Below are 20,306 nucleotides of genomic sequence, written 5' to 3'. Positions count from 1 at the left end.
TGGTTTCGTATAAAATCAATATTTACTTACCTTTGTTGCAGTTCATTTGTACTGAACACATAATAAGCTCCAAAGATTTAATCATTGACCTTATCACATGAGTGCACCATACACCGCACGCTTTTATCCAATCACAGTCGGAGCTTGAATCGTATCTTGGCGTTGATTCGCCGAACCGCATGTCCGTCATGTGTTTAGGGCGTTGCCTTTCTCGGCAGCTGTCAGATGCAGAGCTTCTCCTCTAAAACGGCCGAAAACACGGCAGGACAGATGAATATCGGACATTTGTGAACAAAAGCAGTCTTTTAGAAACAAAGGTAAGCACTTAATTTCTTAACAAGTCGTTTTTAGTGATATCTAAATGCCAGGTGCCAGCTTCTAACGGTTATTATTCCTGATGTTTTTAGCACCTAGCTAGTGCTAACGGTCACCTGGCAGTTACAATGGAGCAGTTAGATTTGTAGGCTGTTTCTCACATGAATATTAAGTGACGTAACATTGCCGTTAAATAATAAAATAGAGCATTACATGAACCGTTACTGAGCTAATGGTTTCGTTCAGGGGCGTAACCAGCAAAGGGTTAGAAGGGGGGCACCATGAGAGACTGTTTATCATCCAGAAACACCCTTATTTACATTAAATATTAATATAATCTGCCTTGTTTTGGGCTCCCTGTAGTGGGAAGTAGGGCTGCACAATTAGTCGAAATGTTGTCAAAGTCTCACCATGGACTATTTTTCAATTATATTGTGAATAGTGTTTAAAAAAGGGGAATTCAGCAGAGTATAAGGGGCACTATGAGAGACTGTTTACCTGACAGAAACAGCCTATTTGACCGTATATATTAATATAATCTGCCTTTCTTTGGATTCCCTGTAGTGGGGAAGTGTTGTAGAATTTATCGAAATGTATAATCATAATATGTTTCTGTTATATTGAGAATAATGTGTTCCCTTTGTCATACCAATACTGCACATATTTTATTGTATTCTATTTCTATAATTCATCTATATTCCATGTACATATTGCTATTGTTATAATAGTTTTATTAGAATAGATTTGTATCTTTATTTGTTGGTCCTTTTCTTACAGTGTAGCTTCTTTAACTGTGTTTACTGTATGTATGTATGCACCAAATACATCAAGGCAAATCCCTTGTATGTAACCTTACGTATTTTTGTATGCCGACCCGGAAGCTAGCATCTCCCTGGTTCCCTTGACAAAAAGCCAATGGGATTTTTCCATTGGATTTTGGAATATTGCACAAAATAAGCTCTGTGACCAACACATGTTTATGATACTTACACAGTTTGTTAAGCAGGAAAATCCCTTTGTAGTTGCACGTTTTTAGGATTTTTTAAGCGTTAATTCAATCGCCAAAAGTACAAAGCTAATGCTAGAAAAGATAAGATAAATTGGACCTTTATTTATCCCCTTAGGGAAATTCACATTAGGTGTTAGGCTATAAACAAACTACATTAAGGTCACAGATAATATTCTGTGTGATGACATTTAGTCGTGTCATGTTGGAAACCGGCTTTTTTAAAACACTTTGGAAATTCACTTTTTCAGTATTTACTGACATATCTTATGTCAGAACACATTTTCTTTATAGTCGACTGTATCTATCTTGCCTTTTTACACTTTCTCCTGCCACTCATTGTACATCCCTTGCTTCCTCCAGAGTGCTGATCCTCCCCAACCATCTAGCGGACCATCGGACCCCCATCATATCATCATCATGGAGGCCGCCAACAGCTACGTGCTCATCCACGGGAAGAACATATCCCAAAATACCCTGGCAGGCTCTGCAGCCGGGCCCCACATGTCCATCGATAAGCTGTTCCCGGCTCTCCTCGAGTGCTTTGGCATCATATTGTGTGGCTACATAGCTGGCAGGTAGGCAAAAGCAGTAAACACAATCTCGCAGTAAACACAATCTCACAATTTAAAGGGATTATTATAACGCCTATTCATTTAGTGAACAGACTTGCAAAATGCCATTTAAAAACGTCATAAACCAAGTGATAACTACAACAGTGAACCTTCTGTGTTCATGTTTCTCTCTGTCACAAGACTTAAATCACACTTAATTCAAACTCAACACAAACAAAGTAAGTCTAATGAAAGCCTTCCTGTCTTTCTGCTGTTACGACAATCACCACCTTTGTTTTTGTCCTCAAACAAACCACTAATCCACCCAGTTAAATATGAAAATATACGACGCTGAGTAGTCTTTCATATTCTTTTAAGTTGGTGTCACATAATAAACTAGCATTTCAAGTTTTTGCTATAAGCTGGAATAACCAAATCAACATATAAATAGTTATACGTGAACAACATCTGTGTGTTTATTGCCAATTCTTCCATTTGATCCTACAGGGCAGATATCATCACACAGAGCCAGGCGAAGGGTTTGGGGGCCTTTGTGTCTAAATTCGCTCTTCCAGCTCTGCTCTTTAAAAACATGGTGCTTCTGGACTTTGGAGACGTCATCTGGGCGTTTCTCTGGAGCGTCCTGGTCGCTAAGGTTGGTGTCTGACTGTCTGTTTATGTATCTTACTTCATTCACTTAAAAAAAAAAATAGCAACCTGTATTCAAGATCATACAATAAGGCATGTTTTGTTTTCTTTACACTGCCTGTAAATACATTAGTTTGTATTTTAAGCAAAGTACATGTAGTGACAAACCAATAACAAGTACACACTATTTGTATTTACTTTCTTTGTTATGTCAGGGTGTAGGATTTTAAGAAGTCATGTGATTATAACCTACATTTGAGGCTCCTCTCCTGCAACCTAATTGAATTCTTTTTTGTTTCATTGGACTTTTATGTCTTTTACTGTTATATTAAGTATGTTGCAGTGTTGGAACAGCTTGCGATTTAAGATTTCCGTAGCCCAAACAATGCTGTAGCTATTGTGTATGAAAAATAAAGCCTTTGAATGTTTGCATGCTGTGTGTAGGTGACGGTGTTTGCGCTGGTGTGTGTTCTGACTCTGATGGTGGCCAGTCCAGAGTGCAGATACAGCAAGGCGGGTCTATACGCCATCTTTGCTACGCAGAGCAATGACTTCGCCTTAGGATACCCCATAGGTGAGGAAGACACTGATGCTTTCTACTCAAATGTTCTTTTTCTTATTTAAAGGTCCCCTATCATACAGTTTTTCATCAATATATTATAGGTCTCAGATATATCCAGAGCCTGTCTCTGATTGGCTGAAACACCAAACAAATCATTGCAGCATTACCCATAATCCCCTCTGTTTCAGCCCTGTTTCCAAAGTGCTGATTCTCTGTCTGTTACTTTAGATGAAAATAAGGAGCCCCTCCCCACGCCACTCTGAGAGAGATTTGGTTAGAAAGAACACAATGGTGCTCTAGGAGGAGATTCAGGTGATAAGGTGGGGGGGGGGGTTACCTTGGTAGCTGATTGGCTAATGGTTACACAAGACAAAACATCGTTATGACATCATAAAGTGGCCAAAATCTGATCAGCTCATTTTCAGACAGGTTTTTATAAAAATGGATCAAAAAGAGAGAGAATCTTTGTTCCTGAAACTTTCAGAATCTCTTTACACAGAGGGGACACATGTTGATGTAGAAGAGACATGAAGAAGAGGGGACACATGTTGATGTAGAAGAGACATGAAGAAGAGGGGACACATGTTGATGTAGAAGAGACATGAAGAAGAGGGGACACATGGTGATGTAGAAGAGACATGAAGAAGAGGGGACACATGTTGATGTAGAAGAGACATGAAGAAGAGGGGACACATGGTGATGTAGAAGAGACATGAAGAAGAGGGGGACACATGTTGATGTAGAAGAGACATGAAGAAGAGGGGACACATGTTGATGTAGAAGAGACATGAAGAAGAGGGGACACATGGTGATGTAGAAGAGACATGAAGAAGAGGGGACACATGTTGATGTAGAAGAGACATGAAGAAGAGGGGACACATGTTGATGTAGAAGAGACATGAAGAAGAGGGGACACATGTTGATGTAGAAGAGACATGAAGAAGAGGGGACACATGTTGATGAAGAGAGACATGAAGAAGAGGGGACACATGTTGATGTAGAAGAGACATGAAGAAGAGGGGACACATGTTGATGAAGAAGAGACATGAAGAAGAGGGGACACATGTTGATGTAGAAGAGACATGAAGAAGAGGGGACACATGTTGATGTAGAAGAGACATGAACAATTGGATTTTGCATAATAGGTGACCTTTAAAGTCTCCTTTTCTCTGTGTTTCTAGTTGATGCTTTGTATCGGAGCACATATCCAGAGTACCTGCAGTACATCTATCTCGTTGCCCCGGGTTTCTCTCATGCTGCTCAATCCCATCGGCTTCGCTCTGTGTGAGGTGCAGAAGTGGAAGCAGACCAACCATTCACACAGCACTAAGCGCATCGTGGGAGTCGTAGTCCTACAGGTAATGTGTGTGAACAGTGGTGCAGTGATGATGTAGGCTGTAAGCTAGCATCGTAAGGGTTTCTTTGGACAAAAAGCATTTGGATTTCTGAATATTGCTGAATATAAGCTAAGCAATCACATGTTTATGAAAGGTACAGGTTTTGTTAAGCTGGACCTTCTCCACATATTAACACCCCTTTATGATTTTTGAAGTCAAAAGCTAACGTTAGGCTACTAAGGAACTACAGCACGGTCACATGACTTCGCTTCACCACCGCTAATGTTGGGCGTGATGACATTTAGTTGTTTCATTTAGACACTTGTTAGAGACAGACCTTATTTCAGGCTAACAACCAAAAACACATTCAGAAAACTGAATTACAAAAACTAGTTTGACAAAGTTACACCTCAAGATCTTATCCACAGTTTTTTCCTTAATGTAAGTTGATCACTCCCTCTCTCTGCCCCCTCTGCAGGTGATGAAGAACCCCATAGTGTTCATGGTGATAATAGGGATCCTCTCCCACTTTGCACTGGGCCAGCAGATCCCCGCCGTGCTCTCTCAGTTCATCGACGGCCTGGCCAACTCTTTTGGAGGAGCGGCTCTGTTTTACCTCGGCCTCACTATGGTAGTTTATTTTGGTTGATCACATTACATTTTGATTGACTACTGTAAAGTCAGCAGTAGTTTTTTTTTAGCTAAGTTTAATTTGAATTACCTTGGAAGAGATTTCAAAAATGTTGACCCCTTTTGTTAATGCAAAGGGTAATACATTTTTTGTAAGAACCAAAACTCTGGGTTTCCGGTCCTACGACGCTGGTTCACTTTTTAGTGGGCTAGATCTCCATGGTAACTTATGCTGAGCGGCTAGCCTGGTCTGGAGCAGGTTAGGTTGCAGGCTAAGAGATCAACTCAGTGAAAGCACCGCCTGCTGACCAATCAGAGCTCAGTGTGCGGAGTTTAAAGCGATCAAGTCATATTACAGGAGGATACAGAAAAACTGCCGTTGCAGGAAAGACGGCCGGCAAAAATCACCGACTGTGTGAACGTGAAAATTAATAGAATATCCCCTCCCATCTTCAGAGCAATCTGACTATTATAACATTAGCGTTAAGAAAGCTTACTTAAATATCTGCCACGACATAAGTAACCGGATCAGAGTAACATTAAGTACAGTCCGCGGCACTGTGAGTGCAGACGTCGATGTGTCCCATTATCATTCATATCATATCACATCATAATGTATCATATATTTCCTTATTTGAGTCAGCTGAGCCGTATCTGGCCGTGCAACACTCACAGTGTCACATACTGTATGCAGAAGTATTATTTTAAGCAACACATTAAGTTGACGAAACACTCGAGTCAAATGTAATTAAAGTCAGATCCACTCGTGTCTTGGACGGGGCAGTGATATCATAAACCTGTTAATGTACGCATTCACACGCTTTTTCTTTTACCAGCTGTATTCACCTTGCAGGTGCAGCTATGTGGCTTTTATCCTGGATAAAGTGTTTAAGTCATGGATGTTTAAAGTTTAACGTCTTCAAATGTCTAATATTATAGTTCACTTTTCATTCAGGAAGTATGACGCTGCGCTGTCAGTGCGCTTCTCCATGTTTGTGATTGGTCAAATGTTGCTAACCCCACCCCTTTTATGTGAACGCGCACATAACTAGATAGGGCAAAGCTGGCTTGAGTTTAGCGAGAGCGCGTTTGTTTTGGATTAGGTAAGCCGGGTAACTCAAACATATCCAGGTTATGTTGAACCGGCTTCGTCGTACAGGCCTCTGGAGTAAAGTGTGCAGAACCTACCTATGATGCTGTATTTCTGTTTGTCTTTCAAGGCTTCAAGGCTTCAAGGTTTCAAGGCTTTTATTAGTCATACGAACATAGCTACAGTGTAGTTATGACAATGAAAATCTTAGGTCACAGGCTCCTCCAACAGTACAACACAATTAAACAGATAAACACAAAAAGAAATAGTGCAAGTAATTAGTAAATACAAAAGGAAAAAAAGTGAAATAGTGCAAGTGATTGGAATGATATATTAGATAAATAATTCCTAAGTAGCAGCCAGATTAATGTTATGATGTTGTTTCAAGTTTAGGTGTTTAATAGTTTTATTGCCTGTGGGATCAAACTGTCCCTGCCTTTCACCCATGTAAATGTTATAATCTGCCTTATTTCCATTTCAGCATCAGTTAGTAATTTCTCTTTGTCTCTCTCAGGTCGGCCAGCTTAGGAAACTCACCAGAGACACCGGAGTCGCCTTGATTCTCCTCATCACAGCCAAACTGTAAGCAGGACTGGGATTGGGTTAATGCGTTAGTATAGCGAGGCAATGTTTTTTGTAACACCTCAATATACTGTATTTCTGCCCAGTGCAATGACACCACCGACTATGGCTTTAAAAAATATATTTCCACTTTTATAAGCTTCATAAAGAGACTATTTCTTGCACAAGCGGTGTGCCACAATATTTCCATACACCCCTAAGTTACCCTCAATAACTATGACTGCCTGAACAGCTGGTCTTTGATGAAGTTTTAAACGTTTGCGTGTGTCTCTCTGCAGCCTGGTGATGCCTCTGGTGTGTAAAGACATGGTGGATATTCTGGATGTTGGAGTGAACAGCACCAGCTCCAATCACACCAGTCTGTCTAACTTTGCTTTCCTGTATGGAGTCTTCCCAACGGCCCCCAGTGTGGCCATCTATGCTGCACACTACAACCTCGAGCTAGAGGTGGTAAGTACTGTTGATGCTGTTATCAAACTTAAAACAGCAGTTTGCAAGAAATGTGTTAAATACAGAACTGAAGCAACAAAATAATTTCTGAAATGTTACAAGGTTCAAGGTTAGTTAGTTAGACACAGAGGCAATTCAAAGTGCTTCACATAGCAGGGTGTCCGCGGGGTCTTAAAAAGTATTAAAAGTTGATAAATCAATTTAGCGAAAATTAAGGCTATTAAAAAGTATTATATATCCAAGATATTACATTTTGACATTCTTTCCCTTCAGTTACTGCACATGTTGTGGTAAATTATTAAGATGTTATGTAATTTTGCTAACGGAAAAACACATTTTGATATTCCCCTCCTTTCCCTTTCTTCAGGTGACATCCGGGATGGTGATCAGTACATTTCTGTCGGCTCCCATCATCTACGTGTCGGCATGGTTACTAACGATCCCTCTGATGGACCCCGCCCCCCTGGTGACTGAACTGCAAAACGTTAGCTTCAACATTAGCATCGTTAGCCTGCTAGCACTGGTGAGCGTGTTTGCTGAATCTAAAAATATGACTATGAATAAAAAATGCAAAACATGTTTGTCAGACTCCGTTAGGATAGGTTACGCCATAGTACACACACACACACACACACACACACACACACACACACACACACACCACACACACACACACACACACACACACACACACACACACACACACACACACACACCACACACACACCACACACACACACACACACACACACACACACACCACACACACACACACACACATTCATACACTTTTCACAATAACATGTCCTTATTTTTTCATTTGTATGATATTTTGTACCAATAGTAGAGCCTTCAAGTAAGCGCAGTGGATGTTCTGCTTCTTCCTGTATAACAATAACTAAATGAATACAGTAAGCACATAATGAATAATGTGTGTGCCTGTGTTTCCCCTCAGGTGTGGACCATAGTGGTGATGTTGCTAAGCAGGAAGTTCAACAGACTCCCTCACCTCTTTGCCTTAAATCTCTTCCTCGCTCAGGTCAGTCACATCTCAAGTGCTTTATAAACACAGTATTGATATCAAGTCGTGTACAGCATGGGATGTTAAACAGAAATAACAATGGCTCCTCATATTCACTTGTGTACTCTCCTGTAGTTTTTGGTGTGTGTCAGTATGATCCTGTGGAACTTCTTGGCGACACAAGAGGACAATCTGCTGGGAAAGATCCTCACCTTCAGTCTGCTCTACGGCTCTCTGTACAGCACCTACATCTGGACAGGTGAACAAAATACTATTTTAACCTATATTCAACTTTTAAGAATATTTAGCTATTTAGATATTAAACGGTTACCATCACAGATAATAAGAATCTCTTTTATTGCAAACCCCCTCACACACAAGCATGTACATACTTGCAAAACGCATAAACACCCCACCCCTTAAAACACACAAACACTTGACAGACAAGCTTGAAATGAGTTCCATGGGATGTATGGATGCTGTTTCCGTCAGTAAGACTCCATTAGACTTCATACTATTCATAATGCATGCATGTACACCCTGGTGTTCATTTGTTTTTCGTTTTTTTCAGGTTTAATCCCTCTGTGTCTCGCTCTGACAAACAGAAATGATCTGCTGAGACTCAGACCAGGAATATTCATGGCTTTGGGTTGGGGGTAAGTCAAGACTCCTCACTACTTTTTATATAAATACTTATACACTTCTATTGGTTTGTAAAACAGTTATTTATGTTGACTGAGATAAAATATGTTAATACATGCAGTGTGTGTGTGTGTGTGTGTGTGTGTGTGTGTGTGTGTGTGTGTGTGTGTGTAGGGTTCCCTTCCTGATGGTGGGAGGTCTTCTGTTATTAGGAGAAAGGACTGATTCTATAGACTCTGCCTTTTTCTACGGTAGAGCTCAGGTTAGTTTGTTTTGACTTCTGTCTTCTCATTTCTTTCTGAAGAAAACATACTTTTATTAATCCCACAAAAGATATACTGTGAGTATATACAGTACAAATACAAACATTCAAACGGCACCTATACACTTTAGGTCATAAATCCACACATGCAAAACCAGGAGGTCCCAGGAAGTGAACTGGCACACCTTCAGCTACACATTTTGTATTTGTCTTTTCTATCATGTTTTATAATTGTTTGTGTGATAGAGATGATGCAATGTTTGTAGTGTTTGTTGATTGTTATGTACCTGCCTCAGGACTGCAGATGGAAATGAGCTATTAGCTATAATCTGGCATCTCTTCTCTTTTCTGAGATGAATGTATTTGTATGCAAGGTCCTTGTTGAAATAAATACATAATACTAGGACTTGAAACAGTGACCATCTGTTTCCCAAGCCAAGTCCCTACACCCTGAGATACTGACATGGTCTCTATTCAAATGTGTTATGTGTCACACACACACACACACACACACACACACACACACACACACACACACACACACACACACACACACACACACACACACACACACACACACACACACACACACACACACACACACACACACACACACACACACACACACACAGAGAGAGATGCCCAACCTTGGACAGCCGCTATCTCCCATAAGGAGGGGCTGCCCTAGCAAGTTGTTGTTGTTACCAGTTTGTGAGCGGGCAACTCTCGGTCAGAGATAGTTATTGTTGTGGGACACCAGGAACACATCCTTCTCGGGGTGTAGTTGACCCCGAGCCATAAGCGACAACCAAAGTTGATTCAGTTTCCTCAGCTGTTTAGTCTAACTAATGAAGAATGTTGATTACCCTCAGCAAACTAGTTAAAACCTCCTACCAGAGAGGAGAACCCTCAGAATTGATGGTGGCATCTCAACCGTGTGGTCAGATCGTGGCCGTGACATGTCTTGTGAATTCTCCGGCCGAAGCTCCAATAAACCGTCAGTGTTGCCATCAAAGCTCCAGCTCTCCTCGTGTCTCTCTGAGTCCTGTTTTCCAAGTGCTTCAGAAGATTCCCCCACATCAAGGATACTTAAGGGGACCTATCATGCTAAATGCACTTTGTAAGTCTTTTCTACATGAATATGTGTCCCCGGTGTTCCAGGGAACTCACCAAGTGTCAGAAAACACAACCCTCTCTATTTTCCTCCATACCCAAATCTCTAAAAAAGGGGGCTGCAACGGATCTGATAAAAACTGATCCAGATTTGAACACTGTCCTGACGTCAGGACGGTGGCGCTACGGCTATTGGGCCAACTCCACCAATCAGGAGGAGACAGCCACGGCCATTGCCGTTCGAAAGCGCTGGAGACGCTGTAGTACATATGCCAGGCCTGTAGGTGGTGCTGTTCTCACTGAATCTGACCCTGCACAAACAGAGCTAGAAATTGTCAAATTGAGCAAAATGAGGCATGGCTAAAATGCATGATCTGTTTGGTATTTTGAAAAAAAAAAGTATAAATATGCCTTATATAGGTATGGTCCTACACTATATTATTCAAATATAGCATGATAGGTCCACTTTAACTTGTACTTATTGTGATGGAAACTTCTGAAGCAATTGGAAAACAGGACTCAGAGAGACACGAGGAGAGCTGGAGCTTCGATGGCAAACACTGACGGTTTATTTGGAGTTACGGCCGGAGAATTGACAAGACAGGTGGTGTGTCACGAGCTGACCCAGTGGTTGCCAAACCAATTCTGAAGAACTCTTTCTGCAGCTCGAGGTTTTAACTAGTTCGGAGTGTAATAATCAACATTCTTTATCAGTGAGACTAAAGCAATATGGACACTGAATCTAACTAGAGCTCTCGTCCATAGGAAAGAATGTGCGCCAGGGAACCTACGTCCCTGAACAGTAAACTACCTCATGGTGGCTTGTGCTCGGTCATAGACTGGCAACAACAATGCGCCCAAGCTGCCCCTCCTTAAGAGAGATAGCAGCCATACCCAAGGCCGTAGACCTATGCCACGGGAAAGGAGACAGTGAGAGGAGAAAACGATGAACTGGGTCGAAGGTTGAATACCTAAGCAAATTATTCCCTAACACTTATAATAAAGAAACGTAAGTAGTGCACAGAGATGGGGTCGTTACTAAAAAAAAGTAATATATTACACTACTTCGTTACTCTCTACATAAAGTAACTCGTTACTTTACTCGTTACTTTACTCGCAGGGCCGGCCCGCCCCTCCCTGCAGGCAGATCACGCAGACTGCTAAAGTTTCAAATGTTCTCTTTAGTTCAGTTTCCATTGTCGCATAAGACTGATTCAGATAGCTCTGACTATGGCTGTCCTCAGTCTCCTGCTATCTGTATTTTGCGCAGTATATCTCTGAACGATGCGATGGTGATTCCACTGTGCAAATGGGCAACATTACCTCTACTATGAAGGATGCTACAAGCCTGTCCATCTCTGCTTTGGTTACCGGTCCTCCAAATTCTAATTTGTGCTGCTTCGGTCGGCGGCGGCGCACTCACAACATCCTCACTCTGGGTTCGGGGGTCCTTAGCTATTAGCTTCACCTTAGCATGTGTTCTTTGCAGGTGTTTGTTGAGGTTTGACGTGGTGTTTGCAGCAGTGGATAACAGCTTCTGGCCTGGACACAGTTTGCACCTCACCGTCACATTCCTGTCTATTCTTCGGACGAACTCAAAATAATGGGCATACCTCCACCCCTCGAAAGTTATCGCTGACTCAGCCATGTTTATGCAGCACTGCACGTGGAGATGTGGACGCGCATGTCGCGCAGATTACGTACATATAAACCTGCGGCGGAAACCCCTCTTGTCTGTCAGTGTGATTATGACTGATTTTATAAAAGTAACGAAGTAACGCGTGTCGGGGCAATGTTAGTAACTGTAGTGTGATTACTGAATTATAAAAGTAACGCGTTACACTACTCCGTTACCGACAAAAGTAATATTATTACAGTAACGCGTTACTTTGTAACGCGTTACACCCAACTCTGGTAGTGCATGAAGTTGAACTCATATCCTGTCTTCTCTCTCTCAGATAATCAGCTCCACGGTGGTTCTGGCGGTCAGCCTGCTGCTCGGAGCGATCTCTCTGATGGGGCTCAGCCAGGGGGAGAGGGAGCAGAGCGGCTACGAGGCCCTGAACAGAGCCGCTGTGACGGGCCTCAGCGAAGAGCCCAGGACCAACGCTGCTCTGGAAGATCCACAACAACAACAACAACAGCAACAAGAGACGATTACCTCACCGGCCTACAGTTCCAACTCAGGTAAGACACATTCAAACATATTTATTTTTACTTAAACCGATATATTCCTGCACTGTATCTGCATATTGAAGTATGAATGCTTGTTGTTTGTGTGTTGTCTTCTCCTGAATGTTGTACGTCTCTTGTTTGTTTTTTGTATTGGCACCTTATAAAAAGGAGTATGAAGGAGGGATTGATTATTTTTGCGTCATTATAATCATTATAATAAAAACATATATATATTAAATGATAATGGTGGGATATCTTAAGAGGGTCTGTACCAAACAAATATGTTTTGTCAGATCTGTAAAATGCAATTTATATGTCAGGGTATCTCTGCAGCACTGCAACAGTGAATTCAAAATGACACATTACATATTTAGCCTTAACAAATATTTTGCATCGTGCTAATTGAAGTACTGCATTGGTCCATATTGTGGTTTTTGAATAATTGTGCATGACAAACTTAAAATATGTGTGTTGTCTTCTGTTGTGTTTTCAGAGCTCCACGGTTTCTCTCCTCTCCAGCCAATCCCTGACATGATAGCCAGCACGCAGACAGAGCTGTCCAACGGCACAGGTACAAAATATGAATAACAACAAATTCCTTGTAAAACATTTACATTACATTACATTTAAAATATAAACATTTTCAAAGTGCAATAAAAGCTTTGCAGTCATTGGGAAGTATTCTAAAAAATCATGATGTGAGGATCTTTTAAAGGTCTCCTATCATACTGTTTTTCATCAATTTATTATAGGTCTCAAATATATCCAGAGCCTGTCTCTGATTGGCTGAAACACCAAACAGATCATTGCAGCATTACCCATAATCCCCTCTGTTTCAGCCCTGTTTCCAAAGGGCTGATTCTCTGTCTGTTACTTTAGATGAAAATAAGGAGCCCCTCCCCACGCCCCTCTGAGAGAGATTTGGTTACAAAGAACTCAATGGTGCTCTAGGAGGAGATTCAGGTGATAAGGGGGGGGGGGGGGGGGGGGTTACCTTGGTTGGTGATTGGCTAATGGTTACACAAGACAAAACATCGTTATGACATCATAAAGTGGCCAAAATCTGATCAGCTCATTTTCAGACAGGTTTTTATAAAAATGGATCAGGACAAAAAGAGAGAGAATCTTTTTTCCTGAAACTTTCAGAGTCTGAGGGGACACATGTTGATGAAGAAGAGACATGAAGAAGAGGGGACACATGTTGATGAAGAAGAGACATGAAGAAGAGGGACACATGTTGATGTAGAAGAGACATGAAGAAGAGGGGACACATGTTGATGTAGAAGAGACATGAAGAAGAGGGGACACATGTTGATGAAGAAGAGACATGAAGAAGAGGGGACACATGTTGATGAAGAAGAGACATGAAGAAGAGGGGACACATGTTGATGTAGAAGAGACATGAAGAAGAGGGGACACATGTTGATGTAGAAGAGACATGAAGAAGAGGGGACACATGTTGATGTAGAAGAGACATGAAGAGAGGGGACACATGTTGATGTAGAAGAGACATGAAGAAGAGGGGACACATGTTGATGTAGAAGAGACATGAAGAAGAGGGGACACATGTTGATGTAGAAGAGACATGAAGAAGAGGGGACACATGTTGATGTAGAAGAGACATGAAGAAGAGGGGACACATGTTGATGTAGAAGAGACATGAAGAAGAGGGGACACGTGTTGATGTAGAAGAGACATGAAGAAGAGGGGACACATGTTGATGTAGAAGAGACATGAAGAAGAGGGGACACATGTTGATGTAGAAGAGACATGAAAGAAGAGGGGACACATGTTGATGTAGAAGAGACATGAAGAAGAGGGGACACATGTTGATGAAGAAGAGACATGAAGAAGAGGGAACACATGTTGATGTAGAAGAGACATGGAGAAGAGGGGACACATGTTGATGTAGGAGAGACATGAAGAAGAGGGAACACATGTTGATATAGAAGAGACATGAAGAAGAGGGGACACATGCTGATGTAGAAGAGACATGAAGAAGAGGGGACACATGTTGATGTAGAAGAGACATGAAGAAGAGGATTTTGCATAATAGGTGACCTTGAATTTATATGTTTCTCTCCCTCTCCCAGGCCACAGTGGGGCGCTGTTTGACGGGCTGCCGAACTCCTCCTCTGAGCAGCCGCTGAACCTGCCCCCCCCCGGGCTGCAGCCCACTGATGACAAACAGACGGTCAGACACGCTCTGCTCTGCCTGCTGCTGTTCGTCAGCCTGCTAGCGGTGAGAAAACACAGTCATTTAAACCATGTCCAGAAATACATGAATGAAAAAGTGAAAATTCTGAGATTTTGAGAAAAAGTGATAATTCTGAGATTTTGAGAAAAAGTCAGGATTTTGAGATTTTTTGAAAAAGTGAGACATTTGAGAAAAAGTCAGGATTTTGAGAGAAAGTCAGGAATTTGAGAGAAAGTCAGGGTTTGGAGATTTTTAGGAAAAAGCCAGGTTTTTGTACATGACAGGATGTATGATTCCCTAGAACAGTGCTTCTCAAAGTGTGGTCCGCGGAACACTGGTGGTCCGTGAGCGCCCTCTAGTGGTCCGTGAGTATATTGGTAAAATTTCCCATTTGAAATAAATAAATACATTTAAGTTTTCCGCACTCCATAAATACATGGATCCTGATATTGAAGCTCAAGCCGGTGACCAGTGATGAGTGATATTCTTCTAACAAACCACAATACAGTGGTGCAGGAATGAGTCTTAATGCCAGTCAAAATGAGTTGTCTTTTACCACTTCCTGTTCCTCTGTGTGTGTGTAGAATCTGTCCAGCTGTCTGTGGTGGCTGTTCAACAAAGATCCAGGGAGACTCTACCTGGAACTGCAGTTCTTCTGTGCCGTGGCAAACTATGGACAGGTACCACTGAGTGTAGTGTGTCGTTAAATATGTAAACATGATCTGCTGTCAGTGCAACAAAAAAAAACTACAACTAACATTCCTCTTCCTCTTTGTCTCAGGGCTTCCTGTCCTTTGGGATCTTCGGTCTGGACAGACATCTCATCATCCTGCCCTTCAAGAAGAAGTGAGTGTTAGAGGAATAAGGAGCTCAGAGCTAATATATCAGAATCCAATCCAACTGTATGTATAGCACATTTGTTACAGCAAGAATATATTTATGATTTATATAAAAAACAATAGCAGCTTGTTTAAGAACTAGAAGTGTGTGTGTGTGTGTGTGTGTGTGTGTGTGTGTGTGTGTGTGTGTGTGTGTGTGTGTGTGTGTGTGTGTGTGTGTGTGTGGTGTGTGTGTGTGTGTGTGTGGGTGTGTGTGTGTTGTGTGTGTGTGTGTGTGGTGTGTGTGTGTGTGTGTGTGTGTGTGTGTGTGTGTGTGTGTGTGTGTGTTGTGTGTGTGTGTGTGTGTGTGTGTGTGTGTGTGTGTGTGTGTGTGTGTGTGTGTGTGTGTGTGTGTGTGTGTGTGTGTGTGTGTGTGTGTGTGTGTCTCCTTGTGGGGACCTACATCTGTTTACACAGTCACGTGTGGGGACTGGCTTCCCTTATGGGGACAAAATGGATAAGGGGTATCAATAATTTCAGGGTGAAGACTTGGTTAGGATAAGTCTCCAGGAAATGCATGTAAGTCAATGTAATGTCCCCTGAAGTGATGTAAACATGGTGTGTGTGTCAGGTTTCTGTGGCTGTGGCAGGGCAGGGAGGCGGAGGATTTGAGTCCCTCAGGTGTACCGGAGGAAGTCAGACTCACCTGTACGCAGTTTGTCCGATACCACAAAGACCAGTGTGTTCAGGACATAGTTCACACACGCAGGTAAGAGTGCTGCTCTGGGTTTTGTATTATGTGTCGTTCAGTGTATGTGTGTTCTCTGTGGAAAGCACGTGTAAATATGTGGTGAAAAATGACATTCTTACTGCTTGTTGGATTCATTTTTCTGTCAATTGAGTGGCATTTGAGTTAATGAGCATGTTATTTTGTATTCCTTGATTGTGTTCTCTTGTGGCTGTGTCCCTGCAACATGAATTGTGATTACTTTCCACAATGACTTTTCTATGCATCCTCTTTGCATGTTATCCATCAGTTGATCTGTTTTGCTGCACCTACTGATGTTCTCTAACCACAAAGTAATGATCCTGTTCAAAACAAATTCAAGTTGAGCGATTACACATTCATAAGGTATGTTGTAAATGTGTAATTTTGCAGAAATCTTACAATATTTTAAAAGGGCCCTATCACGCTTTTTGGGGTTTTCCCTATCCAGTAGTTATTTAGGTTTTTGTGCATGTAAATGGTCTGCAAAGGTTAAAATCCCAAAGTTCGCTCCAGAGAGCGGATTCTTGCACTTCTATTGGCTAGCACTCCAACACATTGTACGTGATAGGCTAAGGGGCGGAGAGACACTACATACTGATATACACCTGAGCATCAGCAGGAGAGGACTCTTTAAAGTAGAGACACTACATACTGATATACACCTGAACATCAGCAGGAGAGGACTCTTTAAAGTAGAGACACTACATACTGATATACACCTGAGCATCAGCAGGAGAGGACTCTTTAAAGTAGAGACACTACATACTGATATACACCTGAAGCATCAGCAGGAGAGGACTCTTTAAAGTAGAGACACTACATACTGATATACACCTGAACATCAGCAGGAGAGGACTCTTTAAAGTAGAGACACTACATACTGATATACACCTGAACATCAGCAGGAGAGGACTCTTTAAAGTAGAGACACTACATACTGATATACACCTGAACATCAGCAGGAGAGGACTCTTTAAAGTAGAGGACACTACATACTGATATACACCTGAACATCAGCAGGAGAGGACTCTTTAAAGTAGAGACACTACATACTGATATACACCCTGAACATCAGCAGGAGAGGACTCTTTAAAGTAGAGGACACTACATACTGATATACACCTGAACATCAGCAGGAGAGGACTCTTTAAAGTAGAGACACTACATACTGATATACACCTGAGCATCAGCAGGGAGAGGACTCTTTAAAGTAGAGACACTACATACTGATATACACCTGAACATCAGCAGGAGAGGACTCTTTAAAGTAGAGACACTACATACTGATATACACCTGAACATCAGCAGGAGAGGACTCTTTAAAGTAGAGACACTACATACTGATATACACCTGAACATCAGCAGAATAGGGCCCCTTTTAAAAATGTTCAATCTGCCTCTACAAAAGCTCTACTCACTAAAACATTGAGTTTCTGTTTGTTTTGACACTTTTCTTTTCTTTTATCGTAACATAAACGTCTACCCACTATTCTTTGCTGCTCTTTATTAACCGTATATACTTTCTTCCTCCCTGCTTCCCTTTGCCTGCCCTGTTTTTCCTTCCTTCTCTAAAAGTGGCTCAGGGGAAAGTGTGAGCGGCTCCACCGGTGAATCCTTCCTCTAATAATGACAGGTTTGAAGAACCACAGGAGGAAGGTGGGGCTTTGAGACATTCCCCCTCCCATCATCCTCTTCATCAGGAGATTCCAGATGAAACCAGCGCCGGATTATCGCTTCCATCCCAACTCCAGAGTAAAAACCAAGCACATGTTTCCATCTCTGAGGAGCAGATTCCCCCGTCTACTGACACAGATAATCCTCCCCTCCTACACCAGCATGGTCTCCATCAACACGCCACCATTGAGAGTGTGTTTCGAGGCAGTGATTTAGTGGACTGGCTGGTTTCGAGGGGCTTGTGTTCGGAGAGGACGGACGCCATATTGTACGGAGTTCGCCTTCAGCAGGGAGGAGTGTTGGATCGACTGCACAGATTCAGAGACGAGCCCTCGCTGATGTACTGCTTCACAGAAGAGTAGGGGCTACATCATGTGAGAGGGAGCGAGAGGGCTGCACAATTTATTAAAAAGTGATCGTGATATGGACTAGTCGTGCGATATCAAATCAACATTTATTATAGCCCCAAATCACTAGAAATGTTCAAAGCAAACAAAAGCAAAGACAAAAATTAAATACAAACGTCATAGCATAAAAATGATAAAAACATTATACAACAACTTAAGTATTGCCATGTGATAAAAGCATGTGACTGAAGTGATGGTAATGATGATGGAAACTAGGTGATGGATATTAGTTTGCAAGGAAGACACATGCGAACAGATGGGTTTTGAGTTTGCTTTCAAAGGAGTCAACGGAAATAGCTTCGCGGACGATTCCAAAGGAGAGGTGCTCTGAATGAAAAGGCTCGGATATCAAAATAGCAGGAAGAAAAACATCTGCTTATAGTGGCTGGGAGTTGTTTTCGTTTGACTTCAGAACGTTCAAACCTTCTGTGAATCAGAGGTAAATCAAAGCGTCTAAATCCAAATTGCATCTTGTACGGTCCACTACCGACTTGACGATACCAAAACCACGACACTACAAGTAAATCAAATATATAACTAGGCTGACACGTGTTATCACAATCTGAAACGTATATGAATACACGCTTGCAAACATCCCTGCTTCAAGGCATATATCCGCCTAAACAATAACAAACATAGCCTCAGAATAATCCAAAAACATCAATATATATAAATCAATATTTACTAAATTACAAAAATAGTGGTATCCATTAAACTGAAATTCAGTCTTGCCAACAAAGATTTTTCCCAGAAATAAATATATGCTAAATATTTGTTAAATAACACTTTGAATGAAAACAGATATGTGTGGTACACATCCTCTCAATGATGATTGGAATCATCCAATATCCTGAAACATATCGCCAATAGTTATTTTTTCCAAATTGTGGAGCCCTATTGGTGGAGGTGTTATATTTAAAGGTGTGTTTTCCATTATTTATTCATGGTGTCGGCCTCTTGCTTGTCCACTCCCTGTCGCCAAAATGTAAAACCACCTGGTTCTGTGAGGCTTTATTTGCACTCCCTTGAATAATGGTAATATACACGATAACTGACATGCAACGAAACAAGCGCTCCCTTTCTCTCGGCTCCGGAACAACTCCATTTGAACTAATAACACTTCTCTAAATTGAAGTGGCGTTGATCATAGTCTTATCACTGATCCTATACAAGATGTGACAAGTGTTTTTTCTGGATTCCTGCGAGCCAGCTTACTTCACGTCTTCATTACGTGAAGGACAACCAAGCTTTGTTTTGTTTTACAAGTTCACGTTCATCAGCCTCAAATGTTGTGCCATTTTGTTTCCTTTGAGCCGAGGAGCTTCTCACTGAAAGGCTTTCCTGCTCGCTCCGTTTGATCTTGTTTTCGTTCAGATGACATTCAATCATCTTGCCTGTTTTCCAGTATTAGATATTTTGCACGTTGTGTCTTTGAACCACTCCGGTCTACAGTATGTTCCCGCATGAACAGACGGACTTCTGCTCGGCACTGAACATCTTTGCACTGACTGATAATAACCTTCTTCAAGTTTTTTTAAATTATGCAACTCACTGGATGCGTGTCCTGTGATGATGCTGCGAGATGAGATTTTGTGTTATACTTGCATCATGCTGTCAATTTGAAACGTTTATTTAGGACTATCTGTGGTTATGCCATTTAATAAATTCATGGTGGAACATTTGCACAGATGTCTGCAAGCCAAACCTGGCACAAGGTATTTAATATATTAGTCTATTTTGGGAGACAGATCCAAAACAAATTGCCAAGATTCCTCCAGAGTGTAAGAGATAAGATAGATAAGATAGTACTTCTCTCTTATCTTACACTCTGGAGGAAGTGTAGTGAGAAACATCCCCCACAAATCTTTATCTAAAACAGGTCTGTTGGAGATTTTTGTTGTGTGTTGTTACATTTTGATATCACTGATACAACTACAGTCCCAAACTGGCTCCTATCTACGGTGTCCGACACGTGCAAACACGCTACAACGACCCAAAACATTTCCATTATGAGAAACATGCTGATATACAAACACTAAGGGACCGAAACAAAT

The 20,306-nt window shown here is 41.6% G+C and overlaps 1 protein-coding gene across 1 annotated transcript; it reads left to right on the top strand.

The window, feature by feature from the left end:
* The first annotated feature begins 216 nt into the window (after positions 1–216).
* On the top strand, positions 217–19,933 carry gpr155b (G protein-coupled receptor 155b). The gene is given in 21 exon segments (XM_034135901.1): positions 217–317; positions 1,685–1,899; positions 2,383–2,530; positions 2,968–3,097; positions 4,267–4,328; positions 4,330–4,443; positions 4,901–5,053; positions 6,657–6,724; positions 7,003–7,174; positions 7,542–7,697; positions 8,130–8,213; positions 8,331–8,454; positions 8,767–8,851; positions 9,012–9,099; positions 12,171–12,399; positions 12,881–12,958; positions 14,481–14,629; positions 15,169–15,264; positions 15,366–15,430; positions 16,034–16,171; positions 17,805–19,933. Coding segments are annotated over 20 exon segments (2,700 nt in total). The 5' UTR covers positions 217–317; positions 1,685–1,741; the 3' UTR covers positions 18,208–19,933.
* Positions 19,934–20,306: the final 373 nt, after the last annotated feature.

This window comes from Trematomus bernacchii, unplaced genomic scaffold, assembly GCF_902827165.1.
Source record: "Trematomus bernacchii unplaced genomic scaffold, fTreBer1.1, whole genome shotgun sequence".
Classification (NCBI taxonomy): Eukaryota; Metazoa; Chordata; class Actinopteri; order Perciformes; family Nototheniidae; genus Trematomus; species Trematomus bernacchii.
The sequence above is the reverse complement of the archived record's forward strand: the minus strand, read 5'-3'. Positions and strand labels throughout refer to the sequence as shown.